The following is a 19,133-nucleotide window of genomic DNA, read 5'->3' as shown; positions in this document are numbered from 1 at the left end:
TCCAGGTGTTACTATCTGCCAGTATATTGCAACAGATATGAATGTGCAAGTGTCATGAGGGGGATAGCTAGCATTGTGCAGTAGTAGTTGAAAGACTTCCGAGTCTTCATGAAATTTTACAAGACAAAGTCAAATACTTAAAGAAAGTAAGAAAAATGACTTCCCAGCCGTGGCGTTGGGAACCACCGGCCTAGTTGGTTCCCATTTCCAAGTAATAGCGTGTTGAGTACAATTGCTTTCAGATAACATACAACACAAAATGTCCCCAAAATCAAGTCTTTTCAAAAAACAACTTTATTAATACTTTCTCTTTTGTTAAAAACAGAATATATAAAAAAGGATTTAATTCAGTTATTTGTTTTTTACAGAGAATAGTGGCTTTTGCTTCAGAAAACAGAAACAAATCACTACTTGTAAAATGTGAAAAATAAAAGTCCTTCCCCTGCAGTGACTGAGCTTAATCGAGTCAGCATTAAAAGACATAAAAGTCTTCCTTTTCTTACCAGAAAAAAAGTCTGTGGAAAGTCTATAATAAACACGGTGTTGATGCTACATTAAGGCAAAACCCCCTACAGACACGTGGAAAACTTCCTTGGTAAAGTGACTGTCATTTTGTTTTTTACTTAAATATTGTCTTTGAAATTAAATAAAACTTGAAAATTAAAAGCTTTTCAAAAAAGCAAGCAAGTATTGCACGGACAGATCTCCTTGTACCCTTTAAAAATATCAACTACACCCCAGAGGAGAAATCTACAGAGGAAGCAGCTGCTGCTGGACACATTCTTATTTCTCTTTGTTTATAATGTGGTACTGCATCTAGTAGAAGAGCATTTTGTGCTCATCATTTTTTACTTTGTTGGCATTGAGATAAAAATGGAAAGGTGCATCAGTCTATGAAATCAGGCTAGTTGTTTTGGACAAGTGGCAGTTAATCAACAATACCCGTTCCAAGGTGAAGGAGGCTGTGTGAGTGTCAGCAAGATGCTGCATTCGTGTTCAAGCTCACTGGTTCTGGTGGGCAAAAAAAAAAAACACCTTCAAGAACCCCCATTGAACTGAGAGACCACAAGAATGGGACCATGGTGGTCTTAGTGCCTGGTGTATCTTATTAGTATGCAGTGCTATACCCAGAGCAGCGCTGCTTAGCCTCTATACCCCCTTATTGGCGTGGACAACATGACAAAGAAGAAATGAAATTATATTTCTTAATAAAGAAAAAAATGCATTTCACTCTCTTACACACTAAAACTCAGCTCTCAAATCAAAAACATAAGCTTTAAAATTAATATTTTTTTAAAACAGTGTTTAGCTATTCTAAAACACAACAGTCATCATATGGTTCAGGTTCTGGGGCGAGGAGCCTGACACACAAGTTCAAAAACAAATGTGTCGAGTCTGTATCAGGTCAACTGATGCAATAATTTAAAGACAATGAGAGCCGAAACTAAAAACTAAATCTTGTGGCAGGGGCTGTATAAAGCAAACAAGATCTGGACAGAATGACATGCAAACCAACAGCAACAATACTAACAATCACTCAGACGTCGATGGACACACACACACACACACACACACACAGGGGTTTGGGTGTGTCGATCTTTGAATATACTCAGGAGTTTCTATATGTTTGGTAGTTCAAGGAGTCCAGGCAGGAAACAGACGGACGATAAATGTTCCTTCTGAGACGAGTGTCCGGTGAAGTCGTCTCTATGCATGGTAGATCTTGTGGTCGTACTCTGTTGTAGAGCAGCTGTGAGGAGAGGCCATTTCTCTGTGAATGGGCGCGGGGATGCTGCTGCGGTGTTGGTGGTTGTCGGTCAGCGTCAGGTTCAGCAGGCTGGTGCAGGTGGGCAGGTAGACGTGCTGCACGTGCTCCACCTCCGACCGACACACGGGACACATCTGAGGGTAGAGGAAAGAAAAAGTGTTTGAATTAGTTTATTCTCCAATATTGAGCTAATTTAGGCTTTGAGCCAAAGTGGTTCAACTAATGCGTTAAAGTTGTGAACCCAATGGCAATATATTTTGGCATGCTTAGGGAATCTCCTCGAACATTAATTTCATGGCCACATTACACCAAGTTAACGTTTGTACCAGTCTTGTAATGAGTGATAAAGTGGGTCAAAGCATACGTTGCCAGTAAACACGTGACTTAAAACCAAGGAGGTGTCAAAGCCAGCAAAACGGTGCACGCTAAGAGAATGTGTCACCACAACTGCTCAGTGGCACGGCAACTGGCTCTCTCATCAAATGAGCTGTGAAGAGTAATGTTGACTGCAATCAAGGCAACTAATTAGGCACCTCTCAGGTCATCCGTCTGTTATTTAAGACCCAACGACACCGTGACGAATAGCCAGTAACGGGCAAGGCCAGCTCAATCATGAAAAAGGTGTAATGGATAGCTAGAATTGGAAAACGGGTTTTAACAATCATGCTGAAAGCAGCGGAACTTCACTTCTCGCCTTCTTGAGTTCCTACCGACTCATGCGTCAATTAGCTGGGTCACGTTTCCTAGTTAAGTTAATGGAAGTAAGATTTGCCTGGCTGCTATAATCCTTTCAAAAGACAAACTCACTCACACCCACCATCTGCTTCCACAAGGAGGGGCAACATTTAGCTGATTAAGGGGGACAATCAGGTCAGCAGAGTGCAAGCAAAGCTTTGGACGTTGTTAAAAAGGACCAAGTTAAAAATGAAGTATAATTAAAAACAGAAAACAAAGTTTTGATTCTAAGCGCTTGCCTTTCAAAGAAATATTTGTGTTGACATCAGCATTTGCAGTTTAGCAAATGCCAGCAGTATTTTCACTTCCCAGTATACGACATAAGAAAATGCTAACCACACATGAGGCCGATAAACTCATCAGCATTCCACAGAACGGGTGTGAAGAAGAGCCTCACCTGCAGCTGATTTGCACAGGTCTGGCAACACACCATGTGTCCGCAGGGGCAGAACGCGGCATCTATCTCCTCCTCGCAGCAAAGCATGCACAACAGAGCCTCTCTGAGCTTCTGCAGCCGCTCCTGCAGGGCTCGGCTCTGCTGGCAGCTGCCACAGTCCATCCCGTCGTCCCGACTCGGGGAGCGTGAAGGAGAGGAGCGTCCGTCGCTGCCGGACCCCAGGTCCACGACACCGGAGTTGTAGAGCGAGCGGCGGGCGTGGTCGTAGACCTCCTTGGAGGTGCGTCGGATGTCGAACACGTACTTCTTGCCCAGGTTGATGTTTTCGTTGAGGAAGAGGGAAGCTAGGTGGCCCTTAAAGTCTCGGCTGTACTGCATCATCACCGCATTAGTAACTGTGTCACACCTGGAAATCAAAATAAGACGAGACACGATTGCTACGGTCAGAAAAATCAAAACATTCGACCAGACAAACTGCCAATTCCAAACTAATCTGCAGTATGCATCTGCCTGACAACCTCTTCACAGTTGTGGAGGACACATCCCGTTTATGCATTATCACCCTTGCACTGTTTATTTAAGCAACACCTAATTCATCCTGTACCGATGCCACATTCACCACTGTGAGATGAACGCTAGTTTCTGAGCAGGCAGGGCGAAGACATGCCCGCCAAAATAAAATAAAAATCTGCAGACTGAGCTGAAACCCATCCCCGAAACAAAAGGACAGGGCTGTCTTTTGTACCTTGTGACTGACTGACAACAATTTCATAGCTCAGCCAAATGTTTCACACATGTTGGATGTTTGTTTCCCCACCTCTTTTATAATCTACCAGTCGTTAGTTAAGGCCAGTGAACAAGTAACTGCTCTGGAACATTCAAGCGTGCTTCAGTGAATAGAGCGATTGTTCTAAAGCAGGTCAGACTTGTGAATGACTAACAGCGTACTGTTGACTTTGTGTCTTCAGCTCTCACCTGTAGAAGGCGTGGGTCTCTGTAATGGCTCGGTACAGACCACTGGCTGCCCGGTTACTGATCAGCTTGAACAAAAGCACCACGCTGTCACTCGTGTCCTTGGTAACTGTCAAGTACACACTCTTCCCCGACTGGGTGGCAATCTGGATGATTGGATAGCTTATTCTGAGATGAGGCAAACAGAGAAGAGGCTGTTAAATGTTGAAAGGAACTACATGTCTGATGTAAGAACAAACAACAAAAACCACAAATTTGCATCCTCGACACCTACTGCAACATGAAACGTGCCATCACGAGAGCTATTTGCAGATGCCCGAGTGGAGCGTACCTGTTGACTAAACTGAAGTCCTCCTTGCAAATGGCGATCCCCTCAGGGCCGACTCCTATGGCCAACCGTTGACCATTTGCATCGCGAGCCCAGTGCCACTCCACGCCGTAATGCTCCAGAGAGGAGACCAGCTGCAGGGCCTGATACTCCACTGAGCCCTGGCTCAAACCCTCCAGAGCCTTGTGTCTGGATACGATACTGCAGACGAGACAGGGTATTGGAGAGAACAACGTTTATATTTATTTAGCACTAAATTGGAAATGGCAATTTTCTGACACAAGGTGTGTCATACCCACACAATCGTTCATCAGTAGCACCCACTGTGACAAGTGTATTGTATAAGCAGGATAAATTAAACACTACAGAGTGTGTTTTTAGCTGTCAAAGTCGAACACGTCGTCAGGCAGAAAGCACTGACTCTAAACTGGTTCTTTTAAGACAACTATACTTGTGGGATCAACGCTTGGGGAGCAAAGCTGATTACTTCTTTTATCCAATGAGATCTGCTGATTGCCACTGTGGTGGAAAATGCCTGGTGGCCAAGGGTGGAAGTAAAAATAAAATATATTGTATTTACTCTTGTTCATGCAACAAAGTTGTTTTTTGTACTTTGAGTATTTCTAAAAATCTGAAACATCTTTTAAGTATTTATTTTTTATTTTTTTAAGTATCATTCTATGAAATGTTCAGACAGAAATATGTGGGTAATTGATGCACCTGCATACATGCTGGAGGCGAGTGCAGGTGTAGCAGTGAACAGCGGTGCCTGCTGGTTTGATACAGCAATTGGATAAAATAATTTATTGGAGCAGGTCCGGCACATGGGTCTTAATGATGTGTCAATTTAGACTCTGCACGAGAGGATCAAATGGTTCCAGTGCGCACTCCAAAGGCTACAACCACAAAACGGAGACACTGCATTTATTCCTAAACAGGCATTTCTGTCGAAAGAGTCCATGTTCTCGGACTCCAAATCCTTGCACTATAGGGAAACTTTGTTTGTGTCTTCTTGTTAACTTATTGTTATTAATGACCAACTTCCAGTTGTCTTGCGGAAACTACCCCAAAACCCTAAGATCAAGTGATGGTTTCAGGTCAGGGTAGGTTTTTTTTGAGCATGCCATGTATTCACAATTAAGAGCATTTCAACTTCCTGCTCTTCCTGAGGCCCATGTTGGGTTGCTTTGAGAGAGTTGTACCTGTTGATGGTTGCAGTGCTGGGTTCCTCTCCACACAGCTCTGTGTACCAGTACTTGGCTGTGTTTTGGTTGTAGTCGCCAAACTCGGCCTGTGCCAGGAGTGCGCTCAGCTCTTCCGCTTGTTCCGAGCCCATACGTAGGTGACCGTTGTGGAGGTCCTCCTTTACGTGCATGAAGAAGACGTGTCTGGCGGACAGGAAGCAAATGGGAAATTAATTAATGTAATGACAGACTCTTCACAAAGACGAATCGTCATCTGTACCACGGTGTACCCGATCACAAACACCGCCCACTTTCACTGTTCAACCGACTTGCATGCGTTATCGCTGAGGAGTCGGGACGTCTGGTGCACACACGGCCAAGAGCAGGTGGTCATTACGGGGCTAGAATGTCACCACGGACAGCAGTTGTTTGAGTGCGCGTGAAGCAGAAGGGAAAGCAACTGACATTCGTTCAACAGTCACAATGACTCACTTTCCCTTTTTTTTTATTCTCTTCCTCACAACACACGATTAGAACTTCCTTTAAGAGTGAATTCACTTGAGGCTCTTAAAAGTGGAAGTTGTGAGTGGTTTTCTCCAGTAGAGGAAGTACTTGGACTTTTAACCTGGTGACTCCGTGGGCAATTGTGCTCGTACCAGATCTCCTTTGCCAAAGCGTGAGCAGGATGAACGTTGAATGCAAGAATGGGACTCAACGTGAATTCCAATGGCCGTCATCCTGTCTGTGTGGCTTGGTGTCAAAATGTGGTCCAATCATGCCCATTTAAAGACAAGCCTCCACTGGTCTTGTTTTGCCCGACTTGAGGGATTTTTTTGTTTGAAAGGAGGCGTGTTTTATGATGAGACAGTTGAGAAAATAGTTCAAACATTAATGGAAGTCAAAAACAGTTGTTATTGTTCGGGCTGAATGTTTAAATGAGAACACAGAGTTCTGGTGTGGTCAACGTAAACAGCTAAATCCTCAAAAAAATAAATAAGCCACGGCTGGTCCTTTCCATTGTTTTGACCAGAAGATGTGAGGAATTCTTTCCTTCTCGCAGCGGGAGACAAAAACGTCAAAAGGAGTAACACCCTGACCGACTCGATCCTTGCATCACAAAGAGCGTTGAACTAGAGTAACCTAAACTGATCCTTCCTTGATATTACCTACGACACCGTAGCCTTAAGAAGATTGTACAAGCAAAGGGCCTACTTCCAGTCACCTACTTCTGTGACCACAAACCCGTTTGACAGCTCGTCACGAGCCCATGTTGTTGACCTATCCTTACATTCCCTTTTCAATTAATGAAAGATGTTATGACTCCGGCATTCAGTGAACGCGAGGAGGAAAGTCGGGGTAGTGCCGTTTGTTTTTACAATCAAATATTTTTCATATGCCAATTCATTTCTTTACTACTCAAATATATATTTTCCAATGTATTGGTTGAAAGCCCGAGAAGCAGTCACTTGACGATGACAGAAATGAAAGCACGGCTTCCTGTGCCGAGAAAAGTTCTAGCAGTAGAACAGTTTAATCTGTCAAAAAATGAATTGGTGATTTTGTTTTACCCACCGCATCCTGATGTAGTAGACTAAAAGCAGACTGCGCCAGAAACTGCTCATTTCCGCCCCCCACCCAAAAAAAAAAAAAAAAAAAAATCCTCCCTCGGGCTACAGTTCTATTTGAAGCATGATGCAGAGAGAGACATTTTTCATTTGTGCAAATCAGGTCACAGCGTGACTTGAGGATATTTGAGGGTTTAGAGCAGGGACACTGAGCGGAGGAGTTAGCGCTCATCCCTCCTTTTATTAAGTTTATATAAACCTATTGTGTTTCGTTTATTAAGAAAATGCATCTTCCCGAGAAGTCTCGTGGGATCCACACGGGACGCTGAATAAGCTGGACGTGACGTTTCCTCCGGCCTCTTATGGGACTGAAAACCAGCCTCTTGAGGGAGCAGCGCACAACTGGCTGGCAGAATAGGCTCGCTTGTGTATTGCGTCGGCGTGCAACAACAGAGGCACACCTCAGCCAACGCACATTCACGGCGCCTCCAAGGAGTAACAACAGTAGCGCAAAGCAGCTGCGAGGCACAGAAACGGAGTCGCTCTACACCACGCCTGATAGCGCCAGACCATAACAACGAAGCCCCCGTAGCTGACTGGCCTCAGGCATAACAAACATTGCTTTGATATGGTGTTAAACATCCCATTCCCTCCAACGCACAAACACTGCTCTCTATTGTGTCAGGGCGCAGCAGGCGTCATGTGATGTAGCGCTGCTAGTTAGCTACCTGTCTGATGCAAACAATAGGGCCGGCCGGAGTTTACCTCAGGGCGCAGACAAAAGGTTACTACAGGGCAAGCCGCGGAGGTTACTATAGTTCAGGCGGGGATTGACAAGAGGTTGACATCAGTCAGCGTGCTGCTCAACAAGTCATTTAATACGGGGAAGCGCTTCCTTCAGGACAAGTCTCGGCCTGTTGGTTTGGTGTCGTGTGACTGACAGAATATCGATGGTTTGAACCTCAGCAATGTTTCACTGAACCGACCAGCTGCTGGGCAAGACATTAAACTCCTACATTCTCGGTGTGTTGTGGGTGCCCGCATGTGGAAACAGGTGTGCGTTTAGAAGCAAACAACTACAAGGCGTACAGTAGAACAGGTTAACAGGCCCTGCAGCAGAGGTTAACTACCGTACAGTTCAGACGATAGCTGCTCCTGCATGGCTTCCCCAAGGCTGAATGATATGCACTCTGCCAAACGCCACAAAAACATGACCGAAATCCACAACACAGCAGAAGGTAACAATTTATCCCACCGAGGCTCCTGTGACACTATACTGCTACTGTATCTGCTCTAAATACCAGCTTTGGACATCGGCGAGACAACAGCCCATAAATCCATCGTCTCGCGTGGTGTTTGAGGCCGATTGGTTGGCACGAAAAGAAAAGAAAAAAACACTTTTTCAAACGTGTCCTCGGTGGGCACGACATTTGAGACCTACTGAAAATAAGACTTATCTGTACAAGCCCCTGCAGGTTTACCGTGAACAAGGGACAAGAGACAGAACAGATAATTGCTCAACCAAACGACCGTGTAAATCACCGTGACTGCCTCGAGCGTGACTTGGCCGGACAGAATCGCAGGAATCCGTCTCTAGTTGGGACGCGAGGGTGCCATGCTGCATCGGCCGCTTCAAAGCAGCTCAGCCTCTCCTCTGTGTGCTTCAGCCCGTTTGAGTCACCATGTCAGCGACTAACGCACATTACTATTCAGACACATTTGCACGTGCATCATGAATGGGTCATCCGTGGACACTGCAGTCATCACCGCCGCCTTCTTTAGACCTCGCTAACTGCTTCATCTATAAACCCATTGTCTCATTTTAATGTTTTCTGCCCCCAACCCAGGGTCTATTTGTGTCTGTTTTTTTATGTATCTGCCTGTATGGACCCCGAGTCTGAAATAAAGTCTATCTATCCATCTATTCTCCCAGCTGGCAGAATGTCAGCCGCTTCACTTCCCAAGCAGAACAAAACGTCCCCACAAACTGAAACCTAACACCTCTGCCTAGAGACTGCACCTCATCCAGCCAATCACCAGCAGAGTGTCGGAGCTCATCGGCTGGGCTCTCGACAATGCGGTTTGTAAGCTAGTCAAATGACACACTGCCAGGAGCTGTGCGCTGGGAGGTTACTAGCGGTCAATGAACTATGGTAAACCCTGCTCTTTTCCCCAAAGGAGTGGGTTGAATGAAGTCAGACTGAAACACTTATCCAAGTTATAACCAGAAAGTTGCCAAACAATAAAATGTCATGCACTAGATGTAAAACACACGGGCCTTCGCTCTGTGCTGAGTTGAGAAGCAATAAAACAAAGAAGCCGTTTGTATGCTAAATGCCTTGTGTTACAGGCGGGTGCTCTGTACTGGATGGTAAAACACTGATTAAAGCTCAGCATCAATCCTAAGTTCAGGCGCCAAAGAAATAAAACAATTCTGTCGTTCTTGGATACGGGCTAATGTTATGACTTCAAACGAGACAAATCGGGGCTGGGTTACTCGAGTGCTCAACAAACACAGGAGGAAATAAACTCTCAGAGCTAAGAGCGACCGACGATGGAGCGCGCTGATAAATTATTTGGGTCGTGCTTTTAAACACTTGAAGACCCACAGGCATCTCGTGTGATCTTCGGCTTGATCGTCTCCGTAGCCTCCCACAGTGAGCTAAACATTGCAACTTCTGCGTGACCTGAATAAATTACCTCAAATTGTTTTTGGCAGAGCGTGCAGTTGAAAATGCATAGAGAGATAATGCCCTCGTCTCAGTTTTAATGGGTGAACTAACTTATGCTAAAACTGCAATTTATTTGCTGTAAAACAAAGCTGAATCACGCAGATTATTAAGTCCGGCTGCACAAGAATTGCAGGGCGTCTGCGATTTATCAATGCTGCTTCGTGTAAATGTTGGTACAGCTATGCAAAGTCATGCCTTTTATTGTAAAATCGTTTCCCAGTTGATCCACGCTACGAACGCTACATAGGGTTGGAACCTATGCCACCGTGCACTGGGGGAAAGGCAGGGAAACACCCTGCACAGATCGATCGGCTGTCGCAACGGTTAACACGGGCATTCACCGCTGCAGATTTAGTCTCCTGTGCCTGTGGCCTGAATGTGTTTGAACTGCCTGGAATTATGTAAGAAGGGAGGAACACAGTCAGGTGAGAGCAATGACAGCAGTGTCCTTAAAGTTGGATTTAAAGACGAGATATTTATAGTTTTATTTTACGTTACAGATAAACTTAACACCAGAGGAGGTAAACAGATTAACAATCAGGACCTCTGATAAAGCCTGTACTAACAGCTGTGCCCTTTCAGGACACCAAACGTTTGCCTGATCAGAATGCTAAATACGAGGGCTAATGAAGGGAAACATTCACATGTTTAAACCAGAAACACCCCCCGAGCAGTGGTGTTTAATGATGCAGATAACACAGGCTGTTGTTGAGGCCCTTGGGCCAGTGGTCCCTTAACCAATGAAAAGTGCCGTTTCCTTCTGTTGATGCATCATGGAAGCACAGACAAAAGGCGAACTTGTTGTTTCTGAGCAAATATATTTTAGAGAACTGCTTTTGTTTTCCACTGGCACAGAATAAAAATGATTACGCCAAAAAGAATGTTTCAGTGCAACTCTATCTCAAACCACTGGAAGGTTTGTATGGCCCCGTTTTCAGTCTTTGATCAGCTGCCAAAAATAGAAGCTAATGGCCAATTTTACACATTTACAAAGAGTGTCTCACTGGCACAGCAAGCAGGGAAACACTAGCTTTATAAAATGTGAGGTGCGTGCGGCAGAAAAATGACATCACTGCAAATCAAATTGTTTACAATAATACGAGATCCCTCATTGGCGTGGTGGAGGGCGGTTCATGCCTTCTTCAAACGACACGTTTTGTTTGTTTGTATGCCCTCTGGCATGTCTGAGAATGCTGAAACAAAGAACACAAGCATAAATGCCTTTGTGCATGCTGGTAACTCACGCTCTCTCTGTGGAGGACAACGCCACGTGAGCGCATGAACAAAGCTTAAGCCGTGCAACTCAAATAGATGTACCTGCACTTTGGCACTGCGCAGTAGTACCGAAAAAGTTTACATATAGCCATTACAGATTTTAGGAAATTGGTTTAAAATGAGTTTGATTCTGTACAGTACACTTTTAGCACAGGTGGGCCCCACAAAAAGAGGAACAATTAAGTAACACAAGTGTCCAAATAGTCAGCTGCATGCGAGCAAGATCGTGCAAGTGACCGGCTCGGCTTTTTACACGGCAGCAGAGTACACAGCAGCTTATACAAGCAGCTCTGTGCGCAGCCAGTCCCGTGCAGGTGACGTAATAAGGCCTATAAGAAGGGCGTTGAAAAAGACACTCACCCCTCAGCTCAACTGAGAGTCGTGGCACCATACAGTCCCTTTTGCTTTGTCCGTGAGCTGCTGACAATATTTACTCCAGCTCACATGCACTTGGGGAACTAATGAAACACGCTGTGTGGTTATAAAGTGGGTGTGTCCACGGTCTCATGTTGGGTTTCAGCTTCTGAAACAAACACGGCGTGAGGCACACTGACATTTCTGTCGACAAGAATGGGACATTTTTCTATTGGCATGTTGTAACGAAAATGTACAATGAGTTTGCTACGACGACGAGTGCCTGCAGTCGGGACAAGTTGAGTGCGGACTTTGGCAGCCTAAAGTAGGTCAAAGGTGACAGCACAAGAAGTGAGTGAAACGCGCTAATTTACTCACATTATGAACAGATTCCCTGCAGGTCGAGGTCGACATTTTAAATGAAAGTTTAGAAAAATTCACAGAAATGCAATGTATAATTGTATGACCCTTTTAGAAATGGGGCAGAGCAGTTTCCCAGACCTATGTTGCTCCCCCAAAATGCCACTGCTGTGCACCGTCAACACCGTGACCTCATCTCTAAAATTGATGCCAGTGTTGGCTTAAGCACCACTTAAATGATATCACATGAGCAAATGGATGGCATGACGGCTGCGCCAAAATGAAACACCTAACTTGACAGCATGTTGGCTTGTGCCATCATATGGGAGTATCTATTAGCAGCAACCCCACATATCCTTGCTGGCGATCTCACATCTTAAACTCACCTATTTTCTTTTGTTTACAAGCCCATAACCCTCACCCGACCCCAGCCATCTGCTGATAACCCCTGCTAATCTAGTAGAGGTCAGAGCGCAGGCAGCAAAGTGTCTTTCAAGCTCACTCTCCCCCCCCCCCGCTGCCTTTCACTTTTTGTTGCAAAGGGTTGCCAAATATGGGGCAAAGTGTGGGTCGGGTGAGCGGGATGAACAGGGAGGACATGCGAAATGGGACAGTTTATATCAGACAGCAAGAGAATAAAGTTGATATACTTGTATTTGAGTGCAGTGAATGGAGGTAAACGGGAGTGGGGAAACAGCTGAAGATGGGGCAGTGGGTGAACTGGGGCGCGACTGAGAGCGTACTGGAATGCCGAGCAAATCCTGGCCAAGGCAGATACACGTCAGTTTAATTAACAGTTCTCGCAGCATGCTGCGTTCGAGGGAGAGAGCGAGAGGGCAAGAGCAGCGTGCCGGAGATTAAAAAGAGACCAAACAGTCTGCCCTCCCTCCACATCATGGTTCCAGCCCTGCAGTATGGAAACACCCGTGGCACGGTATCACACCAGACACTGTGTGTAGAACAAGTGTTTGGACAGGTTCTGAGGACTGTGATTGCTATTTATAACTTAAAACGAAACGGGGGAATACAGAGTCAGAACTTGACTTGACAAGGCTTGTTACTTTGCTTTTTCTTTCATGAAACTAACCAATGTGTTATCTGCTATGGCAGCTTTTCGCCTGGCTATTATGTGTCTAAAAGGAAAATATGTAGCTTTCAAAAACTATTACAAGTATCACTATGAAAATCTGCTTCAATCTGTGACCCATTTCTATGAAAACAAAAACTTATGGAGGAAAACAACCAACACGCAGTTTCCAAACAGCATCTGCAAAGAAAAGAAAATAATATAGCAGCATGCTTTTGTTCAGACACAAATGGCCACAAACAATTGAAACAAAAAAAATACAAAAACAAAAGTTGGAGTTGAATGGGGGCAGTGACAGAGGTCCTGGCTGTCGCTCAGAGGGTCCCTCGGGGCCGGTACAGAGCGACACAGAGCCCCGGGGCGGCTGGATCACATTTCCTGCCTGGCGCTCCACCAAAACGACCTTTAGTAACCCCGGAAGGGCTCGGAGAAGAGGTTACTAGAGGGCGTTCTAGCGTATTGTAAACAAAGTGATCAGATTATGAGCTGGGATTTTCACCAACGGTGACTTATTTCCAGCATGAGCTCATCATTGCATGTCAATCAGTCATGAAAGTATTTGTTAACAAAAACCACAGACCAGAGCTAATTCTTACTGAGCTCTTTCAGAGGAGGCGATGAGCTAATTCGCAGGTGCTTGGAGACCAAAGGACATGGTTAATTATATATTTCTATACCCATATAGACAAACATGGTGAGTTTCAAGAGGCTAATTTGCACAGTGTCTATGCAAGCACGCGAGTTGGTAAACGTACCTCGTCTGTTCCTGCAGAATGAGATGGGGCTCCACGAAGAACTTGACCCGCAGCCTCAGTCGACAGGGCGTCACGTTATCCATCTGCTGGCAGATGCGGTTCCTCAGATTCAGCCACAGGTTCTCCCCTTTGCTGCCTGTGAACTGCAGCCCAAAGTAGTCCGCCTCAATTATGCCCAACTTTCTGCAAACCTGGAAAGAGATGAAGGATAGGAGTCATAACTGCTGATGAACGTCTGCCGGGGGCCCCGGAGGCTGAGATCAAACTCATTCATACACACAAGTTAGGGACATGCCATGCATTTGAAGTAGCGTTACACTTCATTAGCAGGAAAAAAACAACAACAACTTGAGACTGCCCATGAACGGGGCAGTGTGCGATGTGTGTTTTTTTCTTTCATCTCCACTTCGGAGGGAAACGAGTTAAATATCTGAACAAGAAGAGTTCAGACGGAAGTTTCGGTTTGAGTGGAGCGAGAACGTTGAGTGGTTGCAGAAGAATGAACTCAAGTAACCCTGACAAAGACACACGCCTCCGACCAACTCGGGCCATGCAGGTAGAGGCGACCGGTTTAACGCAGATGTATCAAAACTTTCATGCAGTTATTTTAAGTCATACGTTTCGCTCATATATCGACATTTTAAGGTTTCATTGTTACGAATAGATGTGTTTTTTCTTTCCTGCACGTTGCGCGCAGAAGAACATTTTGTTTCCGCAGTCCCTTGTGTGCAACACCAAAGCAGATGCATCGCTAGTTTTGTTAACAGCATAAGTAACGTTACACAGCGGATATTAACTCGAGCAGCGATTGCATCCTATTAAAGTATTCCTGTTTATGCCTAAACTGGCTTCAATTCCGCACTCTTATTTACCAGGAGTCACTAATAAGCGATCGAGCTGAAGTTTGTGGAAAATGGAAAATCTAAAGTTTCGAGAGATAATTAGAGCACTGCTGCACTGCCTGGTCATGGCACGGTGCTTACAAAAACAAACAAAAAAGGTACGATGATGACCAAACGTGATGTGTATTCCAGCACAGCCTACCTTATTCAGACAGTCTTCACCGTTTGCCTTCGCATCAACTTCCACTTCCATCACCACAGAATCCGGCCGAGTAACGTGGCAGAGCATTTTGGCTGTGAAATCTTTGGTGTGCCACTCTTTTAAAATAATAAAAAACACTTCTCGAGCCTTCTGTAAACCCCCCCTACATCAATCCGTCGTCACTTTCATAGCCCTTCCAGTCCTTGTGGCGAATCTGTAGCCACCAGCTGTAGGCTATATCAATGAAATGCCATGCACGGCTCCGCCTACTTTACAGCTGTCCAACCGTGGCCCGTTTGACAGCCTCGCTGCAGGAGTCGAACCAATCAGAAGTCGCGTTACATCCGCACGCTGCTCTGGCTCGAGCTCGCCTCCCACGTGCCTGGAAGTGTGAGGAGTCCACTGCGCCCTCGTCCGGCTCGCCTGTTGCTTGTAGGTAAAGTGGCTTTTTAACTCACCTGCTGCTAATGAATTAGACATTTTAGCGAACTTCAGCATGCCTTGATTTAAATGGCTTGTATACGGGTTCCCACCTCGGTTTGTGTGAATAATGTATGGGAATGCAGTCCAGAAATAGCTGTGATAACGGGGAAAAAAAGATAGCCCGCCTCGCTAGTCTGCAGCTGCGGTCCAAAGCTGTGATTCATTTTTCATAGTTCGGTAAAGTTGGAAAGATATTCATAACAGGCGTTGTGTTTCTAATGCAGTTCCACTTTTTCCCCACAGTATTCCTGCTTGTGTAACACCGTTTTGTGTCCTTCAATAGATGACACCTTTGCTAAAATGACAGTGTACACTTTTTAATTGAAGCTACTTTATCAAGGTGACGAGTAAAGGTCTGAGAGAAACTGATATGAAGAGTAATGAATAATCAATAAATAAACAATAAATAAGATTGTGGTGAAAGCTGTTTGGCCTCTCACCACGTTGGTCCAACCGCTGATCTGAAATACTGCTTTGTTTTTGGTTCCTGTCTTGGCGTCTCGTGGTTTTATAGAGAGAGCTATTCAATCGTTAAACGTTTGTTCAGCCTCCTCTCATACACAATACCCACTCTTTTATGATATATTATTCATGAACAAAGCGTTGTGATTTTTTTTTACTGTTGGAGACAGCCTCGTCCAGGAGACACTGCAGTCACACTCTCGTCCATACACCAGGGAGGCATGGTGTTCAGCCAAGCCCCGTGTCTGTCTGCCAGGGGATCTTTTAGGGGAGATGCAGCGTGCCTCCATATTTTGCGTGCTCTCCCACCACTGCATTTCTGACACAGCATCAGTGACTCGGATACAAGAGGACCCAGAAGGCGCTCCCGAACACAATCGCTTCAAAGAAAAAGTGCTGATCATGCTGTAAGGCAGTCTTGTATTTATATGTAATAGGTTGGCTTTTTTCATATTAGCCCCTTAATTGCTATTTAAGTGTGAGAGTCTAAGCAACTTTGATTGGTCCATGGAGGAGAGAATACATACCAAATGTTTTCATCAATCCATAGCACAAGTGTCTAAGGTTACAGTCGTTTGCATCTGATATTGTTGATCACCCCTAATGTAATATGAGATGTAACCAAACTAACATGTGTACCGGTAACTGCGAAGGTGTTCTGATATCTGCTACTGATTTATAATCTTTCCAGTGACTCACTCAGAGTGAGTCACTCTATCTCAAAGATATGTGCCCCCCCACAGAAATTGACCGACCAGACTTATCAGCTGTAACGTGTGTCTTTCTGTGTGTGATAAGGTCAGCCGGTCTGGAGTCTGCTGTGGCTGGTGTCCTTTTGCCCCGAGGTGATGCAAGAAGGTGTACGCTGAACGAACAGTGGGACGTGCAGTCTGAACAGCCGTCCTATAACATAAATGGAAAAGCGAGTAAGATAAGATAATCCTTTATTAGTCCCTCAGTGGGGAAATTACAGGATTACAGCAGCATTGCTCACAGGTAAATAAAATAAAAGATAAAAATCAAGTAATATAATAAACTAAACAGTAAACAGTAAAACTAATAAAATAAGACAGTAAAGAAGAGTATTAAATATACCAGTATATACAGAATATACAGACGGATCAGGTAAATACTTAAACGTATTGGATATTGCACGGATTAGATAAGATATTGCACCAGGTGAATGAATTAAAGTGTTCAGAGTGTTCAAAGTGTTCGTGTTCAAGTGTTCGTGGTCTACCGAGAGCAGTTTGTTGTGCAGCCTGACAGCAGCGGGGAGAAAGGACTTGCGGTACCTCTCCCTCAGACACCGGGGGTGAATCAGCCGGTGACTGAAGGAGCTGTGCAGAGCTGCCAGAGTGTCCTGCATGGGGTGGGAGGCGTGGCTCATCAGGGATGAGAGCTTCGCCATCATCCTCCTGTCTCCCACCACCTCCACAGTATCCAGTGGACACCCCAGCACGCTGCTGGCCTTCCTCACCAGTTTGTCCAGTCTCCTCCTGTCAGCTGCCGCGATGCTGCTGCTCCAGAAGACCACTCCATAGAAGATGGCTGATGGCACCACGGAGTCGAAGAAGGTCTTCAGGAGTGCTCCCTGCACCCCAAAAGACCTCAGTCTCCTCAGCAGAAAGAGTCTGCTCTGTCCTTTTTTATAAAGAGCGTGAGCGTGGTCAGTCCAGTCCAGTTTATTGTTCAAGTGAACACCCAGGTACTTATACGACTTCACGACCTCAATGTCCAGTCCCTGGATGCTCACCGGTGTCGGAGGAGGGCGTTTGCCCCGGCGGAAGTCCACCACCAGCTCCTTGGTCTTGCTGGAGTTGATGTGGAGGCGGTTCCGCTGGCACCATCCTAAAAAGTCCTGGTTTAGTTCGCTGTATTCTCTGTCATCATCGGCGGAGATGAGGCCGACGATTGCAGAGTCGTCAGAGAACTTTTGCAGGTGGCAGTTGGCAGAGTTATGTTTCAAGTCCGAGGTGTAAATGGAGAAGAGGAATGGAGCCAGAACGGTTCCCTGTGGGGCCCCTGTGCTGCAGGACACCCGATCTGACTCACACTCCGCACATACTGTGGACGGTTGGTGAGGTAGTCCAGGATCCATGCAGTGAGGTGGTGGTCCACCCCGGTCTGCTCCAGCTTGTCCCTCAGAAGCAAAGGCTGGATGGTGTTGAAGGCACTGGAGAAGTCGTAGAACATGACTCTCACAGTGCTTCCAGCCTTTTCCAGGTGAGAGAGGCATCTCTGCAGCAGGAAGATGACGGCGTCATCCACCCCGATGCCGGACTGGTAGGCGAACTGAAGTGGGTCCAGGGATGAACTCACCAGAGGGGGGAGATGGGCAAGGACCAGCCTCTCCAGGGTCTTCATCAGGTGGGATGTCAACGCCACCGGCCTGTAGCTGTTAAGGTCCTTGGGCCGCGGGTTCTTTGGTACCGGTACCACGCAGGATGTCTTCCATAGCTGTGGTACTTTCCCCAGCCTCAAGCTCAAGTTGAATACGTGCTCCGCTATCCCGCACAGCTGGTCTGCGCAGGATTTGAGCTGATGCCGTCTGGACCCGTGGCCTTCCTCGCCTTGATCCTCCTCAGTTCCTTCCTCACTTGGTTGAGGGACACGCTGGGGGGTGGGTTGCTGTGTGTTGGAGTGGGAGGGGAGCCGAGTGCTGTGGGAAGGGGGGAGGGGGAGGGGGGGGTAATAATCCACAGGGCTGCAGATGATGGGGGTTGCAGCAGCAGGGAGGACTGGGTGGGGGGAGGGGTGGATGGCTGGTCAAATCTGTTAAAAAATAAGTTCAGCTCATTCACCCACTTTTGGTCCCCCTCAGGCTGTTGGTTGGGCCCCTTGAACACAGAAATCGCCTTGAGGCCCTTCCAGACCCCGACGGTGTTATTCTGCTGCAGCTGGTCCTCCATCTTCATCCTGTAGACATCTTTCCCCTCCCTGATCTTCATCCTCAGCTCCCTCTACACAGTCCTCAGCTCCTCTTTGTTGCCAGATCTAAAAACCCTCTTCTTCTCCTTGAGGAGGGCCTTTATCTCCGGAGAGATCCAGGGTTTGCCATTTGAGAAACACCGTACAGTCCTGGTGGGTACGGTGTTCTCAACACAGAAGTTAAGATAGTCCGTGATGCAGTCGGTGAGACCGTCGATGTCTTCCCCATGGGCATCACTGAATACCTCCCACACAGTTGTCTCAAAACAGTCCTTCAGAGCCTCCTCAGCTCCATCGGTCCATCGTCTAACTGTGCGGGTCACAGCTGGCTGCTTCTGTGCAAGAGTTGTGTACACAGGCAGGAGGTGCACCAGGTTGTGGTCAGATCTGCCCAGGGGAGGGAGAGGTGATGATATGTATGCCTCCTTGGTGTTGGCGTAAAGAAGGTTCAGTGTTTTTTTGTCTCTGGTGTGGCATTTGACATACTGGGTGAATGTGGGCAGAGTGGAGGACGGAGGGGCATGATTAAAGTCCCCAGAGAGAAGGAGGAGGGCATTGGGGTGTTGTGTCAACAGCCTGCTTGTCGCCGAGTGGATGACGTCACAGCAGTCAGCGGAGGGGGGGGATATACACAGCCACCACAATAACGTGCGAAAATTCCCTAGGCAGATAGTGTGGCCTCATGCTAACCGCTAACAGTT

At 46.3% G+C, this 19,133-nt stretch overlaps 1 protein-coding gene across 1 annotated transcript; it reads right to left on the bottom strand.

Annotated features, from left to right (window-relative positions):
• Positions 1 to 384: 384 nt before the first annotated feature.
• Positions 385 to 14,733, bottom strand: LOC306791302 (E3 ubiquitin-protein ligase MYLIP-A-like). The gene is made up of 7 exons (XM_079287953.1): positions 14,557 to 14,733; positions 13,513 to 13,703; positions 5,403 to 5,588; positions 4,204 to 4,401; positions 3,876 to 4,040; positions 2,901 to 3,306; positions 385 to 1,902 (listed from the first exon to the last, which is right to left on the bottom strand). Exons 1-7 carry the CDS (start codon positions 14,641 to 14,643, stop codon positions 1,708 to 1,710), a joined length of 1,428 nt encoding a protein of 475 aa, XP_079144079.1. The 5' UTR covers positions 14,644 to 14,733; the 3' UTR covers positions 385 to 1,707.
• Positions 14,734 to 19,133: the final 4,400 nt, after the last annotated feature.

Source organism: Melanostigma gelatinosum (assembly GCF_949748355.1).
Source record: "Melanostigma gelatinosum genome assembly, chromosome: 17".
NCBI lineage: Eukaryota > Metazoa > Chordata > Actinopteri > Perciformes > Zoarcidae > Melanostigma > Melanostigma gelatinosum.
The sequence above is the reverse complement of the archived record's forward strand: the minus strand, read 5'-3'. Positions and strand labels throughout refer to the sequence as shown.